Raw genomic sequence first — 26,101 nt, forward strand, 5'->3', positions numbered from 1 at the left:
GTGCTTGAAGAATGAACAAAGACAAAAACAACAATAACTTTCTGAGCAGTGGCCTAAGAAAGTAATGGAAACCTTGGTAAACTTGCTGCCCAAGCAGCCAATAAACGGTCAGTTTCAGATCATGTGGTTGGTGTATCAAGTGACCCAGGCTGTTATAAAAGTTTCCCTCATGGAAAGAAGCATACCTATGATAACAAGCCCTTATTAGGACACATTTTCCAAGCATAAAAAAATAAAATGCAGAAAACGGTGAGTTCAAAGCTTACATTTGGAAAAAAAAAAAGATAAACCGTAGACCGAGCTCAACAAAAAGTTTAAATGAAAGTACAAATTCTATATTTTTGCTTTATGGAGAAAGAGTTTCACCTGTGAGTGGTGAAAAACTCTGTATCTATAGCAAAGCCAACAAGAACCTTTTATTGACGATACAAGGACACGCACACCCTGCGCGCAGACAAAGGAACAAGTGAGATTATAATTGAACTAAAAAATTTTAATCAATTCTAATTATGCTGTCTTATCATCTGACTGGAAACTACCATCATTTCCTCATGATGGTCAAAAATAGTGTCTCTTCTCCTTATATACCATAGATCCTCATACAAGAGTTAATTTTTTCTTTGCATTCTCAGAATCACAACAAACACAAAACTAAAAAAAAAGGGTTTTTTTCCTTTTGTGTGAGTTCTTTGTGTCAGTAGGTGTTTTAAAAAATGTAACTCTTAATTGGTGCATTTTGTCAAGACAGGATAATTTTTTTGACTTCAACACAGAACATATCCACAATCTGCAAGTTCAATGTATATTGCTCTAAGCTTCGTCATGGACTATCTGTGGCTTGTAACCAGGTTTCACAGCTTGAGTCAATGATTCTGCATACATTTCCAACCTCTGAGTCATCTAGGAAATGAAGAGAATAAATTTTAGTGATATCTAAAGAAGTCTGTTTCACAGCAGATATTTTTGGATATCAGGCAATGATCTGGAGAGGGAGAGTTGCATGACATCTTTCAGAGTGTAAAGTGAGATGCAAGGGAAAAGTGGTGACCTAGTGGTTGAGGCACTGGACTGTGGATCAATAAGTTCAGGTTCAGACCATGGCCTGGTCATAGTGTTGTGTTTTTAGGGAGTGGTGAAAAACACCCTCACTGCCCCATCTCCTCTCAGCAGTATACAATGGTACCAAACAAACTGCCAGGGACACTTAACAAAATTCTGGGGGGAGGGAGTGGGTTTAACAATGATGTAATAGCATACCATGGTAAGTTGTCCTCCAGGACTTAACCTGAAGTCTGTAGCAGACCCACAGTGATTTTAGTTCCTACAAATAGCAAGAAACCTTCCACCTTACACACCTGAAAACACCAGCGGTCCTTAACTTGTCTGCAATGGTTTAAGTCTACCTCAGTCACAAGGAGGCCATCTTTAACTCTGGATAAACCCTGTGCAAGAAAAACAATACTTATTATAATAAAAAGGTGTAATCTGTCACAAAAATCGTCTCTTAGTCCATGATATTGCTGACCCTTGGATAATCTTGGACCAAACCATCCAATGGGCATTGTGCAATGAGTAAGACTGAGATTGATCTTCAAACAAGGTAAAAAAACTGGCTGCTTACATTCTGAGAAGACTATAAATATATATATATATCACTACCTGACTGTCTATCTTTCATTTTGTGTATTCTATTGAAGACTAATAATATAAAAATATAAATCAAAATAGCTCACTGGGGTACGACTGCCATCTGGAGCAGCAACATAAGAGGAACCTAACAATTAAAAGTTAAATATTATGGTCAGACATGGTTCATTATCACCTACTTTAATCATAAAAATCAATTAAATATCAGCAAGAGGAAAACTTACCATAAAAGTGACCAAAGTCCTTATGAGCTGAGGAAATAAATGGAAAATTTACATAACTAATTGTTATTGCCAAAGTTCATAATTCTTGTACTCCGTTCATCACTTAACACCATAAATGCAACCCTGCCCTTTCAGACCATTTTAAAACATTTCATAACTACAACCAGCAAGGTTTTTGCATTTTGCAGATCCTGTTTTTGAGAGAAACATCCATTTTAAAATGTTTTTTAAAAATATTCTTCCACTCTCATATATCTTACAGAGATCATCTTAATCCTAGTTGCAAAAAGGAAGATAAGTTAGAAAGCAAAAAGCAAAATAAATGTCTACTTTACTGAGTTATTTCAGCTACCTGGTTTGCCATCCCCTGAAGTAAATTCATTTTCAAAGACTTCCTATGGATGGCAAAAGAACATGTAAAGAGAAAGCCTTTTATTTTCTCAAATGTAAGGTATGCAATATTACATGGATCTGAAGCACTATGTCTCCTTTCAAGTCTTTCTGACAAAAGCATTTAAGACCTCAAGTCTCTGATCCTCTGAACAAAAAGGGAAGGGCCTTAGTCCCACATCTTGGCCTTACATCCCTACCCTCCTGTAAGAGATAAAAAGCTGAAGATATTCATCCAATGACAAGGCAAATGTGAATGTAATGGGACAGTTTTGTTTCTAACAGGGTAAGTGTACTTACAGTTCCAATCCTGTTAATTGCCACAGTGAAGTAGTTGTTGGCTATAGATGCACAGCGAGCCTCAATGGGCCACATGGGTTCACTGCAAAACAGATAAGAATATTAGTCTGTAAGCTTATGGTGCAAAAAAAAAAAACATGGGTGGAAAAGAGGGAGGGGAAAAGGACACTCCCTTACTTGGACTAAAGGGGTATGTGCTAGTGACAGGGTAAGATTTTAAGACCTTGATGGGATAACCCCACAGGAGTTTCCCTTGAGTGCCCTTCCCCATCAAAAGAGACTGAAACCTGAGCTCAAAAAGACACATATACCTTAAAGCACCTACAGTTGCTGAAGGATTAAAGCAGATCTCAGCACCATTTATCGCATACATTAGCCAGTTTAGTGGGTGGTGACGACCATAACAAATATTCACTGCAATTCGACCTGCAGAGGAGTAAAAAAACAAAAACAAAAAAACTCTGAAAGGCCCTTCAAGTTTGATTAAGATTAACAAGAAACATTTTTGGGAGATCCAATACCATCCATAAACATAAATCATTTGATGAAATTTGAAAAAAGTGAACCTCACCAAACTGTGTCTGGAACACTGGGTGTCCTGTATCTCCTTCCATGTAGTAGGTTGACTATTAACAAATTAAAAAAGAAATGACAAATGCTAAAGTTTTAGAGCTTACCTGTTTTATTCATGTAAATTTTATGAGACTACAGAGCTCTCCCTCAGGATATTAGTGGATCTGAGAGGATTTCATATAGGACCCTGTTTAACCAGGTTGAAATTATTTAACCATAAAAATAGTAATAATGAAAATTCTTGTACCTCATTAAAATCTCCAATTCTAGGAATGTGATTTTTCCTTGTTTTCCCAAGGACAGAGCCATTGTTGGAAATTATCACTGAAAAATGTAAGATTTTGTTTGGATCAAACATTGTCTCAGAACAAATTGACTTTAAGGAAATAATATTGCTGGACTAGATCACTTTTGACAGATGAATTAGTTAACAAAGTTTAAAAAATAATTAATTTTTCATGAAATTTCATTTTATTGTCAAGCATTGCCATCAACTATACATGAACCAAAGTTGGTTCACAATATAACTAGATTTGTGCGACAGTTGCCCAAACAAACACTGTAATAAGTGCACTGTTATATCGTAGTCATTAACAGTGATGTAGAGACGGTTGATTAAACTAACATGTAAAAGTTGATAAAATTATTGCAATCTTAAAAATCAATAAAGTAACACAATAAGATCACAGCAATACCAATTTAGGAATTTTTAATTACCTGTTGTATTGAATATTTTGTCCTGATGTACACTGTCTCTTTCCAAAATTGGAGACACTATGACCATGTTGTGCTGTTTGGCAAGCTGGTAAAACAAATAGGGGAAAGAATTAAGAGGAACTTGAAGCCATGAGAGGCAAGTGAAACTAATTACTGGTATTATAGTTAATGACTATCCAGAAAATATCAATCATCATTATTTCTGGGGGGTTTCAATAAAATAAGGTAGAAATAGGTAGTTTTGAATAACAGGCAGGTAGTTTTGAAGGGCTGGAGAGTCTCCTGCTTCCAAGGAAGTCCAAACTCTGCTGGAAAATTTTGGAATTCTAGACTGCTGCAGTTGTATTTTGAGGTGTATTCCAATTTATGTAGCTCATTTTTCCTTGGAGTCAACCAATTTGACCAAATTTAAAGAGAAATACTCACATGTTGAGTGTGCAATGACATTTATGTACTGGTTATCAGCAGGTAGCAAGCACTTTACAAGCAGATACATTTACTTACTACCTAGCTACCAGAAAGCTGTACTGTTTCTAATAACCAAGATACCTTTCTTGTTCCTCCTGGCTGACCAAAAGCCTGAAGCAGTACCCTAACATACCTCTTGGCAGAGTTTAATAGTTGGCCCATCATCTGCTGACTCAGCAAATTCTGTCCATGGGTGCTTTTCACGGGTGCAAAAAGCAAATGGCATGGCTGATAAAAACAAATTGGAGGATGTAATATCAGAGAAAAACTAATATACTAAACCTAGAAAGAGCCAAATTTGAAATATGAAATTTCAATACTCACAGCTACAAGAAGCACTGTAATAATTGCCATTAAATGTAAAAGGAATACAAGATGCAGAACTACTTAAGGAAAAATTTAAAGATTTTATTTATTCTCTATCATTAAAAGTTCTTCTACCACCAAGCAGGTGCCTATTTGGAGTCGCTTGTACCTGACAAATGAGACAACACAAACTATATTGTCAATCTCCAGTTCCCTTACTGCACAGAGCCTATAACAACCTGAACAAGTCAAGTTAAGGCAGGTGACGAATACTTGTAGGTACTGTATTTTTTGTACCCTTACTCTTCAATGTCTCTCTCTATCTCCAGCCTTACTCATGTCAATCATCATTCTCTTTATATGTAGATTTACAAGAGGTTCATAAGGACACAATCAGATGTATCCCACTCTTAGCTCTAATACAACTTACTCCAACATTCTTGAAAACAGATGATGTTGACTCCACACATGGCTGCAGCCTCAGTAATTTCTTTTATTCTTGCATGGAGAGCTGACAGCTACACAACAAAAGAACAATAAATTGTAAATACCACAACAAAAATAGTTTAAAAACAGCACAATCACCAGAGGTGAGGTAACTTTCTTTTAGGGAAACAACACCTAATCTAACACTTGTAACTACAATAATTATTATTATCCATGGAACAACTGTGGTTTTATTGAGTTGATGAGGAGTGATTTTAGAAGACATTAACCCTTTGGCTTCCAAGAGTGACCAGTATCTAATTTCTCCTTACAATATCACCCCTGAATCACATATTGAGGTCACAAGAATAAAGGAAATGATCGACAAGCTCCTTACCTGACTTGCTAGTGGTGCAGATGTAGGCAGCACTATTTTGTTCTGTACAGCCCCTATTCTAACTATTCGAGGTCTACGCATTTGCTCCTCTTGGACATCAAACTTGTATCCTGCCAGTTCAAAGTTTCCATGTGCAGCCATTTTTAGTGCCCCCTCAGGTAGCTCTAATTTACTGCTCAAAAAAAATAAAAATCTATACATTAAAAGCAATTAATAATTAGATAATAGACTTTTAACTAAGTCTTGTCCTAGAGGAGATGAAATGGTCAACTCTTACATCCTAGCATCAGTTTTTCATATTCTCTGTACTGTTTTATAAAGTTTCCTATGGTGCTGACAAAGAGAATTTGTCTAACAATCAAGAGCTTAATTCGTAAGTGATCAGTTCCTTTATTCTCCTGACCTTTATGCCTTTATGTTTGATTTAGGGGTGATATGGTAAGGAGAAATTAGTTGCCAGTCACTCTTAGGGGTTAGTGGATTAAGAATTCGGATTGAAAGGGTCATGTTGGTCAAGGTTATAATAACCCAATAGGTAAGCCTGATGAAATGCTAGAACTAACATTCCACCTAATAAGGAAGGGGGGCAGCAAAACTCCTAATAGCTTCATGCTACAGAAATAAAAAAAGGCCACAGTTGCTTCATGCTACAGAAACCAAAAAGGGCCACATTTGCTTTGGGTCACTTGGCATAATTATGTGCAGGACTGTTTAACCCTTTAACTCCCAGAGGTGCTTAACGTGTAACTTCTCCCTACAATAACTATATATTATCAAGCAAAACTGTAATGAGAACACTCAAACTTATCAGGTAGAAGTTGCTATCTTGATCCAACACCAAATTTTTGTAACTAATTTATATGGAAATATTTAGCAGCTAGAGGGAATAACTGACAATCAGATTTTGGGAGTTAAACGGTTTGGAAAGAGACAACTCCACAGGATTGATAGGGGTCACTTTATCCTTATTCCCACTTCCTCAAGACACGCAGAAATCAGAACTCCTGATTTTTGTCAAGGCCCTCAGAAAATGGAACCTTTTATTGTCTTCACCCTTGGAAAATTGTCATCAGCGTCCAAATCCTGTCAGCTTCAAGTAATGAGTCCAAATGTTCTTGGCTTGTAACATCTATGTTTTGGAACGTCGCGAGGTGTACGCACCGTGGGACCGGGGCCGCAGGGGGCGATTACACGTAAAAGTATTGAAATCACCAATTGTCCAGGAAAATTGTTCCAAAGCATTGCTGAAAGTCTTCTGTCGGGCGCAATCGTCTCGATCAGCCAAGCTGACCAATGGATTGACCGCTGTCCTAGAGTCTTCTAGGGTGCGTTCGACTTCCACGCAACTACTTCCAGACAAAGACACTAAAAAAGCTTCACTGGTAAAGTGATCTCGACTGAAATATACAACTTACCTAACTGGCTTTCCATATAAAATTCTCTTCACCTCTTCTAGCTCCTTCGGTGGAAGATGTTTTTCCAAGCAACTCTCCAGACTTGTAAACTCAGCCGCCATGTTGAACTGGCTCCGATGACCTTCAATGACCGAAGTTTCATCCGTGGAAGTCTGGATAAAAAAATAGCAACTTCTACCAACTAGAGTAGGGTAAGTATGGGGTTTTTCAGTTTTGTTCTAAAACATTACTAATATGTAAACATTCCGTTCTTCTCAGGAGTTTTTACTTATAAGAGGATCAAGTTGATTGCAGTTTGCTGCAAATAAATGACATCAATTTCTAACGTCTCAAAATCTAAATTTACCTACCCTCCCCAAGCAGATAGTGTAATGACGGTGGGTTGACATCGGATGATGCGGCGTTAGGGCAATTCTCAGTGAAAAAAATGCTATTCTTACAATTTTTCCAGCAATGTTTTACACGAGAGAGAATTATGTGTCCAGAGTGATTTCTCTTACCGGTTGAAGAAGCCCATTTAATTGTTAATGAATTACATTTAGAGAAATTTTCTGACAAATCCCATAGGGCGCTGGCATTAATTAAGTGACGTGGCGCGCCAAGTTACGAAATTTTTCAAACAAGTTTTGAAATATTTGTTGAAAGACCATAACGTTGCCTAGACAGCATAAGACAGGAAAAGTTTCGGGAAGACAGAGCTATCCTTATCTATAAGAACAGCTCGGTAGTTCCTAGAAACGCGTATTTTTGTGATTTATGTCTTCTGATACAAGCGGAGATTCGAACTCGATGGCTTCAGTGCTAGAAGAGAAACCTAAATGTATGTGGAAGCCAAATGCAGATCAGTCGACCAATATTGGCGATTTCCAGTCAGTTGTGAATCGGACATTTGGCTTGAATTTAGGTGAGTACAGAAGTCATTTTAAAATATGAACCTGTAATGTGGCAGAAATTCAGAAAATCACTCTATTTGCACTTACAGTAACAGCGAGATTTGTTGAACTGAATAGTAAGTCATCTTTGATTTTCTCTTCAGTTTGGCTATTTAATTGGTCGAGTCGCTTTATAATTTCCATTTTATAGCCTTTAGTTAATTTTAATTTTCATCGTTAGTTAAGCTACTGTAAGATACTGTAATCAGAGAAGAAACACACCCCTTGACACACCCATTTTCACCACCCCCCCCCCCCCCCTTCGTTGACATACCGCCAGATGCTGCTTCAAGGGAATTGATTGAATAATTTCAGGAATAGTCGAAAAAATACAATGCAATTTCTATGTAGTTTTCAATTTTCAATCAGTTCTATACCATGAAAAAGTCTTGAAGTTAAAACACAGATCTCCTGATTCTTTTTAACACACTATTGCATATGATTTTGCTTTACTTTGAATCCATACAGAAACTTATGAGGAGCTGCGTAAGTGGAGTGTCAATCAACATACAGATTTCTGGGAAATGTTTTGGAAATTTGCCGACATTGTCCACTCCCATCCATATGATGAGGTACCAGATTTTTCTATCATATCTTTTGTTGTTCCAAGTTGCTAGATGAGGTAAAATGTTCAATAACACCCTATTTGATCTCCTATTTATAGACAAATAAAATCAATTACCATATTCAAGAACACAACTTGGAAAGCACCCTTAAACAAAACTGACTTGTTGATTTCATTTCACTGGCAAACTTTGGGAGTAAGATGAGATATAAGAATCTCATTGGCTGTTTTAACCCTTTAACTTCCATAAGTGACCAAAACAGAATTTTCCACTACAATAGCAATGCAATATCAGTTTCATTTTTTTAATAAAGGTTTTAGATGAGTCTAAACCAATGGAAGAGGTTCCAGAATGGTTCCATGGCGCTCACCTTAATTTTGCAGAAAATCTTCTACGCTTTGATGATGAGAAAGTTGCTTTGTACACTGCAGGTGCAGCTAAGTGATAAGTTTTTTTTTTTCACCAAAATACCAAGATAAATTCCTTCATCTTGAGCTCATATAAAATTTTGGAATTCATTGTAGTTAAGAGAACTGTAACTTGTCCTCCTCCTAATCAAAACATCAGTCTTTAGCAGTGAACCCCCTCTCTCCTCTCTTCCAACATTTTTTTCAGGTTGTGATGCCCTTTCGTATTCTCCCAAGTGAGAGGAGTGTGATTGGGGTGTGATTAGGGTTTGATTGGGGGTGGAGAAGGTATGTCAGTGAGGCCTGCCCTCTTACCACAATTTGCCCTCTTATCACAATATATTTAGCCTCACAGACAGTCAAAATGTTGAGGATTCATCTCTATTAATCTTTTACAGGAGAAGGGCAAGAGGTCAAGACCATAACCTTTCATCAACTAAGAAAGAGTGTGGCATTACTAGCTTCTGCTCTGAAAAATCTTGGTATTAAGAAAGGAGATAGAGTTGTTGGTATGTACAAAGGCGCAAATGAACCTCTTAGAAAAGAACACGAATCAGTGACTCTAGTTATGACTGAAACCCTCTCTAATGGTCCTTATTTAACCCTTTCACTCCTAAGAGTGACTAACATCTTATTTCTCCTTGCAATAACTCCCCTGAATCAAACATTAAGATCACAAGAGTAAAGGAGATGATCACCAACTTAAGAAGCTGTTGATTGTTGAACAAATTCTCCATGCCAGAACCCTAGAAAATGTCTAGTATTTGGTATGTTGGGGAGTAAAGGATTAATATGTTTGGACTTGAGTCAGAAAAACTGAGTTGCATGCATGAAATTGAGGCCTATAAACTTTTCATATAAAATGAATTTCAGAAAGCAAAAGCAGTTTTTTGTCATGGCTTAATTGGTTCTATTTGGCTTTTGTTCTTGTAGTAACTTTCCACTAGAATATGTTTTTTAGTGAATATTAATCTCTATTAAAATTTATCTAGACATCAATAACTGAGAGGTCTGGACTGGGTACAGGCAGGTTACATATTAGTCCTTTCCTTAACTGTTTAACTCCCAAGATCTCATTAGTAATTCTCCAAACAAATTATTTCTAGCTTCTGCAAAGCTTGACTTTGGCCATTGGAGGCAGTTCTTCTTGTTCATGTCCAGATGTACTGGGCTAGGGGCCATTTCTTGGCTCATGTTTTTACTAACTCTTTGTCTCATTTTGCAGGTTATATTCCCAATTGTGCCTTAGCTGTTGAAGCCATGTTAGCTACTGCAAGCATTGGAGCTATTTGGAGTTCTACTTCACCAGATTTTGGTGTTACGGTACTTATGAACAATCCACATGTCTCTTTATCTCATATTTTTCAAGTTATGATGAAAAATTTCTGGGCCAAGTTTTATCACATTTTACTTGAATTTTGAAGGGCCAAGGATCAGTGTTACATTAGCTACTGTTTTTTTTTTTGCAGGGTGTGTTGGACAGATTTAGTCAAATCAAACCAAAGGTTATTTTCTCAGTAGATGCAGTCAGATACAACAACAAAAGTCACAACCATTTGGAGAAGTTAACTCAAGTAGTGAAAAGTATGTCATGTCACAATACTTAGACCTAAGGGGGGTGAGTATTTAGGTATGTGCCATCTCACAGGGTGTGATTTTTTCATGTCTGAATATGGCCACTCAGCAAGAGTTCTAAGCAGCCCCCCCTCCCCCAAAACCAGGGTAGTGACTGATACTGGCCTGATCAGAGGCAGTGTTGCTTCAGTAAATCCTTCAATAGAGGAAATGGGAGTTGATTGTCTTCTATATCACAAAGTGATCCTGACCTAAGCTTAATTCTTGTCTACATTTTCTTTATGGATTAGCGGCATTTATAAATGAGTGAAGTACATGTTACTTAAAACCAACAGTAACTTTGCTGAGCTCAGAGGTAACAGTCAATAAACTGCTACTCTTTGGGTAGTTATTTCATAAAAGTAATGATGATGATTAGTAGTAAATAAGGATGTTGATAGCAATGGTGCCGTTATCATGTATATGAATGTGTTTTATATATCTCTGAAATTTTTTTAATGCAGGTCTTCCCGAGCTAGAGAAAGTAGTTGTGATGCCATTTGTTGGAAAAGCAGATGACATTGACCTCTCTGGAATCCCAAACAGGTATTTTGTGTCCTCTTTTGGCTGTTGTAGATGAGCTGTTTCTTCAGATTTCCTTGATGCTAGTTTGGCTGAGCCTGAGCAACCAATAGTTACATACATGTGCTTCTCGGGAGGGGGGGGGGAGAGGGGGAAAGGGGGAGGAAAGAGGAAAGAGAGGTAGGGTGAAAAATGTTTATCAAATATTTTGGGTTTCTTGGTCTCTTGATCTCAGTTTTTTTGCAAAGCTGTCTCACAATCTCAAATTTGTTGTTGAAATCGTAAAAAAAACTATAGCTTGTGGCTAAAGTACCATAATGATATTCTTCTTATCTTATGGTCCACTAAAAAACAGAGACATCAAAATCAATAAATTGGTATAATTCATATAGTATATAACTGCACCACCAGCAAACTTGACCTTTAGGGGAATCTTTAATCCTCATTTGTTGTGATAGCCATTTAATAGGTCTGAAAGTCATTTGACAATCCTTGCTTCCTTCTTACAAGTGTGTTGTTGGATGATTTCAAAAAATTTGCTGATGAGTGGCCAGTTCTAGAGTTTGCACAAGTTCCCTTCAATCATCCCCTCTTCATCATGTACTCATCTGGAACAACTGGTCCTCCAAAATGCATGGTACATTCTGTTGGGGTAAGTAAAAGCTTTTCAATTTTCTTTTGCCACTCAAAAATGTTTTGCCATCTTAAACAAAAGCAAAAATAAAATTTTCTTGGACTTTTTCTTCAAGGGAACTCTAATCCAGCATCTGAAAGAACATATCCTTCATGGGAACATGAACAGACAAGATGTTATCTTTTATTACAGCACTGTAAGTGATATTAATAAGATTTGCAAAACACAATTCCATTTATCTTTTACATCTGTAATCATCAACAATTTCTTTCCAGGTCTTGGGCATTAATTTTCCAGACCAATCACAAAGTGTAGTGAAGCAAAGCAAATGTATCCCAGATCACTTTTGATGTTCAATTGAAAATTAGACCAATTAGTTTTAAGTGTGATTAGTATGTTGCTGTGTTAGTTTGTCTTCAGTCTTATAAAATTATCATTGTACATTGATCCCAACAGACAGGTTGGATGATGTGGAACTGGCTAGTGTCTGCCCTCGCTGTTGGAGCCTCTGTTGTGTTGTATGATGGATCACCTTTTGTTCCTTCACCAAATGTCATTTGGGACTTAGTCGACAAAATAGGGTGAGATGAATGGCAATGAAATTTGGTGAACTGTAGAGCACAACCATGCATACACTGCAGGCACCATGTACTGAATCATTATTTTTTACTGACAACCCCCTAAGAAGTTCCCTGTTTTGAGCTTTGAGCTCCCCCCCCCCCCCCACTTCTCGTTTTCTCGTTTTCTCTTTCCCCTGCCCATTAATCAGAAACTATGAAATATCAATTGTAATGTTATTCAATGGGTCTACAATGAAGTTTTGGATCAATATCAGTATCCCTACCCCTCCCCTAACCCAACATTAACCCTAACTTGTTATCAATTGACTGTTGTTGAATTAGGGGAGGGGTAGGTGGGCAGTTGCCCAGATACTGATATTGATCCGAAGTTTTTAATAAGCATCTGAGGCTCATTAGAGAGTGGCAGCATTTACAGTAAGGTTTACACTGATATCCAACATCATCATAATTAGAGAAAGATTTTTTTTTATCTTGTCACAAGCGTGGAACAAAGAAAAATTCTGAATCCCCATGTGAAATTGAACCTCAGACCTTCAGATTTTGCGCTCTGATGCGTAATTAATGAGTAGAAATAAAAATTGACTTCACCAGCTCAGATCACTTATATGTCATCTCGAACAACACAGATTTTCGTTGAAAGTTCTGGCTGGCTCAAGATTCTACTCATATTAAATAAGTTGTTGCTATTCCACCTAACTAGAATAACCATTTTGGGAACTGGAGCCAAGTGGTTGTCAGCTTTGGAAGACAGGGAAGTTCAGCCAAGTAAGCTATAAGGCCTTCCGATATTGCTTGTTTTTGTTAGTTATTTATGAACTTGACATCTTAATTTTGGAGCCATCTAATTATTAGCCATGCCATGACGATGGCTGCTAATGTGGTAGCTTATATACCTGTTTGTTTATGGAAGTCAAAAACTGCATAATAATTTTATATAACATATTTTCCCTCTTTTAGTTAGGACGCATAATCTAGCACGTTTACACACGATACTGTCAACGGGCTCCCCCCTGAAACCGGCCAGTTATGACTACGTTTACAACAGTATAAAGCACGATGTACTCCTTGGTTCTATCTCAGGTGAGCCTGAAGCTATTTACTGACTGCTGTTCTGTAGAGAGATATTAAGAGCTAAAAAGAGCTTTTCCGGGTTGCGGGATTTGGTAGCAGCATGGCAGGTAGCGGGATTTAGATTAAGTGAGCTGCCCGTCACTTACAATACATGTATCTGTATGTGGTCGTGCTTTTTTTTAACGGGAGTGCGGGAGGGCTAAAGGTTTAAATGGGTATTAGCGGAATAGGGAATAGAACTTAAATTACAGTGCGCAAATATAAGGATTTGTAAGGTTGATGATCATCGATATGTCGAGAATGCAGACGTGGGGTAAGACTTGTGCGTTGTGGTCTTGATTTTCACGTGACCTATAATTGCCAATTCTTGTCCCTGTAACCGATGATTTTTATTCTGCGGCATGAAGGGACTTGGAGTATAACCTGCAGAACAAGCGGTTGTATCGATAAAGATGTTTTATCGTCTTGTCACGAGCGTGGGACAAAGAAAAGAATTCCGAGTCCCCAGTGAAGAATCGAACCTCAGACCTTCGGATTCCGGGGAAGAGGCAGGGCGAAAAAATTGACACATTTTTCCACGCGAGTCTCTTCCCTCGCGCTCGCCTCGCGCTCGCCTCGCGCTTGCCTGAAGAACTTACCGAAATGACGCCTGTCGTGCACACTAGTTGGAGTATGTTTACTTCTCCTGGATGTGATGTAAGTCCATCACAAGTAACCTCCTAGCTTTTCCTCTGGTCTCCTGAAATTTCTTAATGATACCAATTTCTGATCTTGATTGAAAAAAGCGGGGCTTTGAAAGGAGAGGGTCTTTACCTAAGACTTGGGTAGGGCTCGAACTCAGACCTCTCGATCTGAAGTCCAAACCACCAGGCGACTGCTCATTCTGATTGCCGAACAAACGTTTTTAATTTATTTTTTTTAATTTACAGGGGGCACAGACATTATTTCATGTTTTGCCGGTCAAAATCCAACTGTCCCTGTATACCGTGGAGAAATTCAAACAAGAAACCTTGGAATGGCCGTGGAGAGCTGGAACCACGACGGTAAAAAATATCACTGATTTCCTAACAATTTGTTCTTGTGGTTTTACGTACCATGCGAACAGCGTGGATAATCAAAATTCGTTTCACGACTCCGACCTCTCGGGATACAGGTGCGACGTTGCAAGGGTTTCGAAAAGTCGTCTTGTTTACTTGTGATCGGAGGATTTCGATCCACTTTGTTTGTTTTTGCACTTTTATGTCCGTTACAAGAATGATTGACAGCGGCGCGAAATTGAATCACAAGTTTGTCATTCTGTCTCAGATTTCGCATGTTTCTCACAAGGACAGTAATTTTCCATTTTACTTTCTCATCTTTTCTTTTGCGGATCCCTGGTCTGTGATCATCTTTTGGATTCTGTTCTCTGACGTCGTCTTTCTGTCCATGTCTAAGTAGTAAACTATTGATTTGTCAAAAGTGTTCTTCGCTAAAAAGCCGGAAAGCTTGGGGCTTAGTTTACGTAGCAGCCAGACTTGTCACGCACACTGTCACACAAGTTCAAGTTCAAGTTCGAGTTCTTTAAGGCCAAGTTCAAGTACAAGTTCACGTTCTTTAAAGCCAAGTCCAAGTTCAAGTTCAAATTCAGTTCTTTAAGGCCAAGTTCACTCGATCTGTAGATGTGGATGACGTTTGACTCGATTTTCTTGACGGATTTTTTTACATCTTCTCCTCGGAATAAAAGCGACTGCAATTAGCCAATCAAATGATGGGAATTCGCATGGCAACCCGTGATAAGTTAGGGATTAACACCTGCGACCTGTCAACTGGCCACTCGTACCATTCCCCTCAGTCAAACGGAAAGAGAGGATAGTGGAACCACACTGTGATGGAGCTGGCTGATTGGCTGAACCACTTGGATTTACGTCATAGTGTAGCTAAATACAGGATCATTTGTGTACATTATATGGAGACAAGAAGATCACGCCATTACTCGTGATCCAACAACCAATAAAAGAAAATTTGCTCGTCCCGTTCACCTGACGTTATTGAAGAGTGATGGAGCATGGAATTTTAAATTGTGAGCGTGGACCAATAAATAAATCGCGAATTTCTCTTCGTGGTCAATTACCAGGCTCTCATTTTGCCATATCTCGCGCTACCAACATCATCGTTTTGCGTTTTTCCAGCGCTTGGAAAAACTGGCGAGTGCTCGGGTCGTACTCAACGCGCACTTACCTCGCGCTCGCCTCGCGCTACCTCCCGCAACCTTGTCCTGCAAGCTAAGTTTGCCTATATAAAGTCGGTCTGTGAGAATTACAGAAAACTATTTTTCTTACTGTGTTCATGATTTCTTCTGAACTCAGGTGAAGCTGTTTATGATCAGAGCGGAGAGCTGGTTTGTACCAAACCCTTCCCTTGTATGCCTATTTATTTTTGGAATGACCCTCAAGGCCTCAAATACAAGAAAGCCTACTTCAACAAGTTTGTAGGTGAGCTTCAAAATAGCATCTATTGCACTTCAGTTTTAACATAGAGATGATGTCAAACTGATAAGGTATGGAAGTCGGTATGGTTAGTCATGGAAGTAGAGGCAGCAGCTGATTTTAAACCAATTCTCGTACGTCATCCCGTACGGCCTGGTTACTAAGTTGTTCCCCAAAAATTGTCGAGTTTGAGCGCTTAAGAAGACAACTTTTGAAAGTTTAATTACTCAATGGAATCCCAAAGCAGTATGTTACGGAGATGAAAATTAAGTGGTTTCTAGACCAACTTCCTTTTAATTTCTTCTGCCTTTTTTTTTTTTTTGGCGGTAGGTGTTTGGACGCACGGAGATTTTTGCTCAATCAACTCATCTACCGGCGGAATTCTTATGCTGGGGAGAAGGTAAAATAATGCATGTGATAACGTGAATGAGACGGCGTCTACTATTAGTCTCAATTCGGTTTCCTGTGGACAGTTCTTCGCTAGCTATTATATAAACAAAACTATTTTACCAATTTGCTTGATGAGTTTTTCCCGGTTACTCAGTTGGCGATATGTTGATGTTAATATCTTGAGTATGGACTGCCTTGACGTGGTGGAAACGTAGAATCATTTTGTGCTACTGCTTAGGCACACAGAATTTACATTGCTGTCTGAAGTCAATCAGAGCATTGGAACCCTCTCGTATATCGTTATCTTTGTTTCAAATCAAGACAGTTTTGTGAATGTTTCTTTTCAAGCTAGAATTTAAAAAAACTCGATTCCCGGGTTGATACACGCGCACGCGATAAACACCAAACCAACATAGAATCCTTTCTTTCTTTATTCCTTGTGGCGTTCTTATATCGAAGCGGTCAACTGAAATCATTATGGGATGAAATTACCTAAGTATTGTGTGATCATAGCTTAAGAATAATCTCAATTTTGGAAATGAGCACGTGACAATTAACGAACCAAAAGAAAAAGAAAAAAACCAAGCGATAAGTTTCCCTCTGAATAACAACTACGAGTTGACATAATCACAAAACAAGTTGTTGCTTACCAACGTTCGTGGGTCTTGATTACTTTATCGAGGATTACGGTCAAACTTGTCTTCTATTCAAAAAACGATCTTGATCACACGGGGTCTTATCCTGAACTGAAACGCTAACTATAATTTTCTGTCTTAAAAAGAACTAAACACGCAGGCGTCGATCTAACCAGAAAATATTTCGCAGCTTCTCTCGGAGGCGGTAAAATTTAGCTTTAACGGAAGCGGTTAAAAGTTTTGATTAACCCCTTAAACCCTAAGGGGTGAACAGCATCTAATTTATCCTTACAGTAATGCTGCCGAATAAAAACACCAAGGTCGCGAGAATAAAGGAAGTTATCACTGTCTTAAGAAGCTCGTAATTGCGAGATAAATTCTCCTTGTCAGCACCTTAGGAAGTGTTAAGAGAGAACATGGAGAACACACAAATTGACCATTGTAAGGGACCAAAAGGGCTACGATGCAATTTTGACGATCAGTTTCAACTTGATTGTTGGGTGTTGTTGTTGTTTCAGTGATGGCACCCTCAACCCAGCTGGTGTGAGATTTGGGAGTGCGGAAATTTATAATATTGGTGAGGAATCTTGTTTTTTCAGTAGAGGAAATCGAATGGCAATATACGGTGATGGTCGCTGGGCAACTTTTTGTCTGCACTGAACCGTTGATTCGCTTGGCTCATGCCTTTTTCCCACTTTAGTAACAAGATCCTGTCTAATTTAAAGTTTTTGGAAAACGTTTCCTATTTACTCACACGGCGCTATTGACAGTACTGATCTTAGTAGTATTCAGGGCGTGTATCACATATGAACCATGAAATGACCTCGCTCATCAGAGATTTCACTGTGGTTCAGTGGTAGAACATCAGAGCGCGGAATCCGAAAGTTTAGGGTTCAATTCCTCCTGGGCCCAGTTGTTCGAAGGCCGATTAGTACTAACCCAAGGTTAAATTTTAATCGGGTTGTTTACTTCTTTGTTCAAGAGCTTATTTTGGATTATGTTCTGCACTCTTTTTAAAGCATCCAATGATCAAATTGTGGACGCAAACAGTTATACTGAATTATGTTTTAAAACTTTCATATCCAGAATAATTTGGATTATGAATATTGTGGTAGAATCTCCCATAAAAAGTAAATAACATAGTCAATCAATTGTACTTCGGCTGACATTAGACTGTTGCGTTTTTACCTGATCTGTTGTAGTTGAGAGATTCGAAGAAGTGGAAGATAGTTTGTGTGTTGGTCAACAGACGAAGGATGGAGAACGGGTGGTTCTTTTTCTGAAGATGAGCAACGGATTCAGGTCGGAAATAATACTTTAACCCTTTAATTCCCAAGATCTCATAAGTAATTCTCCTAACTATCTGCCATACAGTTCTTGTGATATTAGTTTGCAGAATTTGGTATTGGATCAACTTGTAATCCCCTAACTGATATTTTTCTTTATTCTCATCACTTGTCTACTTGATATTGTATTGATATTGTAAGGGGAAATTCTCTCTTGGTCACTCATGGTAGTTAAAGGGTTAAATAATGCTTCGTAATGAAAGAAAAGAGGATTGTAGATTGATAGAAGAGAAAATTCGTGGGTTACGTCGAAACAGGAGAAAAACGAAACTTTAGTACAAGAAAGTAACTAATGAGAGCGTATGGAGATAAAGTGAAATTAATCGGCAGAGGAAATTGAGATTATTGTTCAATGTCAGTGCGAACATCTTGCTTTAAACATTAGCCAGCCATCTCCTTTTGTGAGTTATTTTAAACACTGTTATGATACAGAAATGTTCAATTGGTTGTCGTAGGTTGCCCAAGATTGCATAGGGATTAGTCCAGAAAACTCGCGCCAGACTTTCAACCAATCAGATGCAGTACTGAAACTAATCGTGGCTTAGTCACCCGCGTTTTCCCGCGCTCCAGGCAGTTTTTTTTAAGTTTGAGCTCTCATCGTTTCTTGGGGGTATTTTTATTCGCTTTAAGTGGCCATTCTGCCTGCGTTGGTTTTACGATACTCAGTCGAAAAGCTCTCTATGAGAACAGTGTACGTGTTACTTATAATTCGTAAAGGGAGAGTTGACAGAATAAAATTCACTTGAAGATTACTCCTTCCCAACATTTAGCTTTTCAGCCATTTTCCCAAACTCTTAATTTCACTTTAAGATTTAACGAGGAGCTTGTGGCGCGCGTGAAGTCTACGATCCGACAAAGGCTGTCTGCCAGACACGTCCCAGAAATTATCCTGGAAACAAAAGAGATTCCTTACACAGCAAGTGGGAAGAAAGTGGAAGTTGCTGTCAAACGGATACTTGCAGGAGAACACATCCAAAACAGAGGAGCTTTAGCAAACCCGAACTCCTTGGATCTTTACTGTGGCATAGCTGAGCTCAATCAAGGATAAAATTTATAAATCCATGTCTAAGAACACGCTTCATCTAACTTGAAAACAAACAGACAAACGCTCGAGTGGAACTAACATGTTAAATGTGTCAAACTCAAAATGTATCAACCATGGGCCGTGGTGGGAAATTTTTTAAAACCTTTCAGGGATATTGGAAGCAAGTCAGCGCAAGCAAAAATTGTTATACTAAAACTCCTTTTCCAGACATTTTAAGCAATCCAGTCAAGGAATTATTTCCGTGCTCTCCGATACTTTCCTGGTTCTTCAAACACAATCATATATTCCAAATCAAATCACAAAGAAAAAAAATTTATTTTGAATTTTTCTGAAATTTTTATGGGCCGACTGATGCCCCAGTAAATGACGTGTTCGGGGTCACGTGACTAAGGAAACCATCTCACTGCACTACACGTCACCCCAATATGTTTCGAAAAGCATCTATTCGCAAGAAATTGCACGCTTCTTTTACATAAAGAAAATCAGGGATAAGTTATTTAATTGTCGAAAGCGGGCACTGTGCCACTTTTGATTTTTAAACTTTAATATGTTATTGCACAGTTAGCTAGATTTTAATCCAAAGGTAAAGAAAGTATTTATACAGAAGTAAATATTTTTAGTCACAGTGGGTATATAGATAGTGCAGTACACATACCCGATGCTAAAGCTTTGTTTTATTTGAAGGTTGGGAACTATTCCTTTAGTAGCATGACTTGGAATCAATAAATTTATTTTATTTTTAACAAGGTCACGATGAATTATGCGCTATAATTCCCTTTGAGGTGAGATTTCTGCTAAGTCAACTTGAAATTCGGCACCTCGTAAAAGTACCTCTGAAAATTTCCTGTCTTTAAGGACACAGCGAACACGCTATGGAATTCCTTTTTCGAGTTGCGCTTGCTGGCTCATTTGATGTCTTTGTATGGTATTAGATAAAAGGGAGCAGAGAGAAAATTAAGGTAAATGTTGCTTCTCTCCTCTTGTTTACGACAGAATAAAAACATCGTGAACAGCTCTAAACACGAACGCTTTTGAGCTAGGAGCGGAAATCTCTGTTGTGCTGAATCCTCTTTTCTTCAAACAATGAACGAGGAAATCCAGGTGTTAGCACTTACGAAGTTAGAATGTTGGATCGACTTTTCAAATTGCTTTCCTGTTCAAGTTAAGTTCGCTTGCATGATCAATATGAGACACTCAGTATTTGAAGGTAAGATGTCCTCTTTGCTTTGCCCTCAGCCTTACCTTGAGTGACTGATCCTAAAGTTGGAATGATCCCTTCCCTGAACGTGATTTGGCTTAAAATTTATTTGAGTCGCTGTTGGCTGGCTAGGGGAATGGCGATGCTATCGAAAATTGTCTTATTTCTTTCCAGAACTAGTGTTGTTACCTTCATTTCTTAGACAGAAGGTTGGTAAATTTAGTTAGCAGATTGGGCTTGTAGCGGTCAAAGGTGATGCAAGGGCTAGCAACTACACTCATTGGAAGCTTGTTACATGATATGTGGTAAGATCTTTAAAAGCGTTATCTTCGTCCTAGTATACTACATCCTTGATGAAAAAGGGAAATTTCGGCTGGAATGAAAGCACCTATTAATTGCTGTCATGTCTAGAATTCCACTTATCTCTTAGGGGATCTCCGAATGGGCGGGTTTGAGGAGGAGCGCAAAAGAAATGAAACAGGCGAACTTTGGATATCTCTTCCTTTCTGCATATTACTCTGTTTATCTCAAAGGTTGAAACTACTGCAACAGCCGTCGATTCGATGCGGTAACAAATAAATTAGAGAAACGTGAACCTAGCATAAGAATTTGTTCTGCTCGATCGCTTTCAGAAAAATTTCATAACGTCTACGGATGCAATATCAGTTTGTTCTAGCTCATGTTCGTTTAAAAACAACCAGGTGAACACTTGGCTGGAATGAACCCCATGCAAGAATTAAGCCGTTTTTTCCCCTTTTCTCATGGTATGAATTAATGAGGGGTAAATTAAGATGGCTCTGAACCGTAGAATCAGCCAAAAGTTTCCTAAAACGTTGCCGAAAGACGAACAAAGTCATCTAACTTGGTTTTAAGTTACAAGCAAATACCTGAAGGTATTTCCAAGAGGCCGTAGTGTTTCTTTAGCACTTTTTACTCGTAAAAAAAATAATCACTGTTCGATAAGAAATTATTTTGCATCTTAACGATGCTATATTCAAGGGATACAACAAAAATGTGTGAAAGCTACAATAGCAAGAATCAAATGGTTTACTTTAAAAGAGTTTTACATTCAATTATTTCGAAATAGTGCATCTATTCTTTATGAAATAATATACAGTCACTGATAGCCCTTTGTAATTTAAACTTTGTGAATCTGACGGTCTGAATTACAAATGTTGATTAGGACTCCAATTGTGGCTGAAAAAGATTAGATAGCCGAAATTGTCGTAGGCTTAGACAATCCTTGAAGAGTTGCTCGTGATTAACTCTGATCAAACGTTCGGAAATCTAAATTTCGGTCCCCAGACACTATTTCACTTCACAATAATCGGGCACAAGATTTAAGATCGTATAAGCTGCTTATTGAAAGAGGTCTTTGAACGTAAAGCAAGAAATTTGTGTGGTCCTGATAACGATGAAGCAACACTCAAGTGTTATCCAACTCAATAGTTCCATCTGGATCCAAAAGGGATAGGTATTGAAGCCTCAGGAATATTTTTGTAGATGAAAAACCTCGATAGATGAGTCAGTGTTTTGATATTTGGTTAACACTGTGACATTTCACCAGTATTTGCGGATTTAACCCTTTACACCCTAACATCAGTATGCATTTTCTCCCTACTATTCTTTATACATTTCCTAAGATGCTGACAAGGAGAATTTGTCTAACAATCGAGAGTTTCTTCAGTTGGTGATCATTTCTTTTATTCTTCCGACCCTAATGTGTGATTCAGGGTTGATATTTTAAGGAGAAATGAGATGTTAGTCACTTATAGGGGTCAAAGGGTTAATGAGAAAAGAAAAAAAGCGGAAAATTGCGCGTCCTCTCATTTTGACAAATAATGTTTACTTTCTCACTAGGTAAATGCATTATTTTTACTGCAGTCTCGCGGTTGCTGCATTAAAGTTCTTATTTCCTTTCAGAAAGCATTTCATACCCATCTTAGGTGTATTCATTTCAAAAACATCAAGTCACCCTGAAAAAATTCAATGCTCTTTAGGTATCGTGGGTTATCAGCTAATCACCGATCCATTTTCATTTCCGAACCAGGAAAACATACCAGTTGACCATAAAGATGCCACACAATGTTGCTGGTTTCCGTTTAGCATTTGTACAGTGTTAGAGGTAATGGAATAAAAAAACCGCTCCCTCCGATAAAGTCCTAGAGAACAACGAGGGAATATAAATAGAACATGATCTCGGTTACACCTCTTCTTTGTCCCGCTTCTGAAAAGGAAATTGAAAATTCTCGAAAGTGAGTTATCACACTAACCTCAGTTGATAAGCATTTGATTAAAGGACATCGCTTCGATTTAACTAAAGTGCCGTGTTATGGGCTAAAAATCCGAGAAAAACTATTTAAATATTCCCTCGTGTGAGAGATGATTCCGCAAAAGCTGCGAGCAAACGTAATCTATAGTGTATGGTGTAATCATTTTATATGCGAAAATTACAGAGGCCGTATCGGTACGAGAACTTATTGATCAGAAAATCAGTGTTTTTTTTAGGGTCTATCGAACGAAAACATTTCAAAATAAAACGTCTCTTGATGCAAAACCAATAAACTAAGAACACGCCTTAAAGAATTTAAAGAAAAGGAAATGTGTGGGTCTGTGGGCGTTTATTTGCCTTCTACAATGATTGATGATTCTAAACAATCTTGAGAGGTTGATTCCCTTCCAAATCCTAAACACACGCTAGCTTTGTATTATGTTTCATCTTTCGTTAACAAAACAAAAGATAAATTACCCATATTAGGCACATTTCCTGCTAAAGTTGATAGTTTTTGCTGTCATGGAAAAAAACTTAACCTTACAGAGGTCGCTAGTTTTTTTTAAGTAATTTGACGAGAAGAATTGTGAATTCATCAGCGAACCTATATATGCAGTATCGATGTTGATGTTAGTGATAAAGCTTGTTTGTTGGAAAACTTATCAGAGGATGAAAAGGCCGAGAGGACCCACAAGGATATAACATCAGATGAACCCCATAGTGCCCAGTGTGTATATTTGTGTTCGTGACCACACACTAACAAAACTTTAACGAGTCAGATTGAAACTTTAGAAGTACATTCTCTCGTTATGTCAAGACTGCTGCCATTCTGCTCATTTTTATCAATACGTTTGTGAAGAATCTTTATTTTTCATTTTAAAATTGGGGTTTTATCTGAACTTGATGTTATCCAAGCTTGGGAAGATGTCAGAGAAGCCATTTCCTGAACATTGTATCGTCTTTTTCTCTTCGGCTCATTCAACGAAAGAAGTGGGGTTTGTTGCGACCCGATACGATGGTACTTAGCGACCTCAGAAGAAAGATATAGAGTTGGAGTGCCAAAGATAAAATTTCGAAGTTAAGGGAAGAAATTGACCTCATTGAACAATGTTCTCGGAAGTATCAAAAATCGTTTCCTTTTCTTTAAAGCCAATTTCCTGATTACTATCACATGATTCAAATGATACTTCTTTTGAAATCCGCTGGGAAATCTCCTGACTTCATCATAGTCTCCTCTCATTTATCACAATCGGCAAGAGACAAAATTAACTAGTTGGCGAAGTAAATGAAAACTTACGCCCCCTTCATATGGTTACATACGATAGCATTGTTGTATTGACCCCTGAAGAAGGGTTTCACTAGAATCATCTTGTGGATAATGAAACACATATGTCGTGTCTAAGCATCCGTCTTATTCATCTAGATTTCCTCACAAGAAACCGAACTATAAACTCAATTTTTTTTAAGTTGACCTCGCTGTGAGCAATTTAGGCTCGTTTTCTCAATTTAAGTTAGTTTTTTATTTTAGGTTCAACTTCGATATTCTGTCTAATTTTGAAACTTCTGTCATCATATAAGGTTATCGGCTCTGATTAATTTATCTCTCTGGGAATGTTCAATTTACACCTTGCTAAGCGCTCTTTAAATACTGTTTTCACTACATGAAGTCACACTATCTACGGTGTGATACGGCATGTGAAATTCAGTGGCAAATCGTAAAATCAAAACTTAGCAGAAAACAAAGGAAACTGAGTTTTGCTTTTACCATTGAACGAGACGGTGAGGAACTAATTTCTAAATTTAGTTAGCGTGAAGTCATATTTTCAACCGTCAGCTTTTATCTCTATTTTTTTTCGTCTTTACTGAACCCTGTTATCGTTGTTATGTAAAGTTCAAGTGGGTAAAATCTCAACATGCAACCGATCGGCAGAGACATTATTTTGCAGGGAAGATGAAAAAGTTTTGAATGAGCGTGTTTTCTACAGTAAAGGTAAGCTTCCATGGGATGCAATTTACTCGATACGAAAAAAAATAAGGAGAACGTAAGGGTGCTCTGCCAATTTTTGGTTTCTTGGTCAGTGATAGAACAGAAAATGTTGCGATGGCACGCGAAAATCCTGACCGACGTGGAATTTGATTTTATCTGTGAAATCTAAGAGTCATCTTACACCTTTATCGATAAACTTAAACGTCGGCGAGTTTAATAAGGCGTGTGTAGAAATGAAAAAACTGAAAAAGGGAAAAATTATATTTCTCTGCAATTGTGCTGTGTTCAAAGAACACTTGATCTGATTTAAGGTAAATTGAAACGCAACAGACTGAAAAAGAAAGTGGAACATGATTGTTGTTATCGTGATCAGAGAGCTCTTGAAAAAGCGTCGGAAATTCTGGTTTAAGTTTCATTGTCTTTGATGGCCGCGTGATCACGACTTTGAAATGTTCATTTTGTATCTTTAGAGAAAACTGGATGTCTAAAGCTTATGAACATTTTCCGTCCAGGAACCCGCAGTTTTAGACTCCAAACAATGTAGAAGGATGAAGAAGAGTTTGCCTCTAAGATTTGTTAAATTACACGAAATCCAAAGTAGCTAGAGTATCGATAAACCGCGAATGGAAAATATCAGTTTCCTCATTCCTTCAGCTAGGAATTCATTCAATTTCTGCTAATGGTTCTCTCTAAATTGTCCCATTTGAAGATACATAGAAATCATATAGCGCTCCTCGAAGTATTTTTTTCGAGAAGAAATAGTGAAATTTTGTTTCTTTTTTTCTTCTTCCAGTTTCCTCTTCTTTTCACGCCACATACCAATCTTGTCACCCAACAATCTGGCACTGTCAATCAAACCTGATCAAATTAACTACGTCAAACTTCACTGACTGAGCTTCGCGGCGACCCACAGTTGTTTTCGAATGGTACATGTTTCTATTTGATGCCGGCGAAAATACCACAAGATTCATGTAGGAAACAAGACTATACAACCTTGAAATTCAACGGCAAGTCTAAAGGTGATTTTATTATCTAAGAATGACGTTGATTTTGGTGATTTTCTGTATCTGACTGCGTCCATGGCCATTGCCACATCCGCTTCCTAAAGGATAACTAACGCATGGCTTACGATCACACTTCGGCAGATACACTGAAAATATTGCTTGGGAGTTTTTTCTAGTGGTGGGAGTTTCTTTCGAGCTTAGAGGCTAAATGAGGAACACACGGGTCTTCAAAATTCGTGTCAAAGTGACAGATACTCTATTATTTACTAGCGTCGGCCATTTTCGTATATCAAGTACGAGTACTGCTGCCTCTTGTGTTGCACCGTTGAACGCCATCCTCTGGATAGTTAGGAGTCAAGTTGGAGATAGCACAGTTTAAAAGGGGCCAGAGTCTAGACTAATCGTTTTTTTGAGAACAAATTTGCTGTTACCTACGTCATGTAGGACTGCTATTTTAATGTTCAATTGTTTTGTCTTCAATGATTTGTCTGAAGCCCCGGCGATCCTCTTCGACGGCCGGGAATAGTTGTCCATCATGAATTACTCTTATCATAAAGAAGAACTAGACA

General features: G+C 38.1%; 2 protein-coding genes across 2 annotated transcripts; one reads left to right on the forward strand and one right to left on the reverse strand.

Moving 5' to 3' along the window:
* Positions 1 to 476: 476 nt before the first annotated feature.
* Positions 477 to 7,267, reverse strand: LOC131769191 (beta-ureidopropionase). The gene is made up of 15 exons (XM_059084948.2): positions 7,214 to 7,267; positions 6,864 to 7,015; positions 5,449 to 5,620; positions 5,056 to 5,143; positions 4,453 to 4,547; positions 3,852 to 3,936; positions 3,382 to 3,458; positions 3,133 to 3,187; positions 2,873 to 2,987; positions 2,562 to 2,643; positions 2,224 to 2,266; positions 1,872 to 1,898; positions 1,734 to 1,774; positions 1,356 to 1,442; positions 477 to 900 (listed from the first exon to the last, which is right to left on the reverse strand). Exons 1-15 carry the CDS (start codon positions 7,250 to 7,252, stop codon positions 811 to 813), a joined length of 1,248 nt encoding a protein of 415 aa, XP_058940931.2. The 5' UTR covers positions 7,253 to 7,267; the 3' UTR covers positions 477 to 810.
* On the forward strand, positions 7,238 to 25,546 carry LOC131769190 (acetoacetyl-CoA synthetase). The gene is made up of 19 exons (XM_059084947.2): positions 7,238 to 7,767; positions 8,264 to 8,367; positions 8,675 to 8,792; positions 9,167 to 9,277; positions 9,994 to 10,091; positions 10,238 to 10,352; positions 10,847 to 10,928; positions 11,415 to 11,556; positions 11,654 to 11,734; positions 11,995 to 12,119; positions 12,820 to 12,884; positions 13,077 to 13,199; positions 14,120 to 14,233; positions 15,536 to 15,661; positions 15,986 to 16,055; positions 17,199 to 17,257; positions 17,883 to 17,982; positions 18,837 to 20,278; positions 25,322 to 25,546. Exons 1-18 carry the CDS (start codon positions 7,620 to 7,622, stop codon positions 19,072 to 19,074), a joined length of 2,019 nt encoding a protein of 672 aa, XP_058940930.2. The 5' UTR covers positions 7,238 to 7,619; the 3' UTR covers positions 19,075 to 20,278; positions 25,322 to 25,546.
* Positions 25,547 to 26,101: the final 555 nt, after the last annotated feature.

Source organism: Pocillopora verrucosa, chromosome 2 (genome assembly GCF_036669915.1).
Source record: "Pocillopora verrucosa isolate sample1 chromosome 2, ASM3666991v2, whole genome shotgun sequence".
Lineage (NCBI taxonomy): Eukaryota > Metazoa > Cnidaria > Anthozoa > Scleractinia > Pocilloporidae > Pocillopora > Pocillopora verrucosa.

Bases quoted from the DNA above. Each gene is read 5' to 3' on its own strand.
- LOC131769191 (XM_059084948.2), bottom strand. From the start codon at position 7,252: ATGTCAACCCACCGTCATTACACTATCTGCTTGGGGAGG. The intron at 3,459-3,851 runs GTAATTAAAAAT...TACATTTTTCAG, and splicing joins CAAAATATTCAATACAACAG to TGATAATTTCCAACAATGGC. The intron at 901-1,355 runs GTGTGTAAGGTG...TTCATTTCCTAG, and splicing joins AGGACCGCTGGTGTTTTCAG to ATGACTCAGAGGTTGGAAAT.
- LOC131769190 (XM_059084947.2), top strand. From the start codon at position 7,620: ATGTCTTCTGATACAAGCGGAGATTCGAACTCGATGGCTTCAGTGCTA. The intron at 8,368-8,674 runs GTACCAGATTTT...TTTTTAATAAAG, and splicing joins ACTCCCATCCATATGATGAG to GTTTTAGATGAGTCTAAACC. The intron at 16,056-17,198 runs GTAAAATAATGC...TTGTTGTTTCAG, and splicing joins ATTCTTATGCTGGGGAGAAG to TGATGGCACCCTCAACCCAG.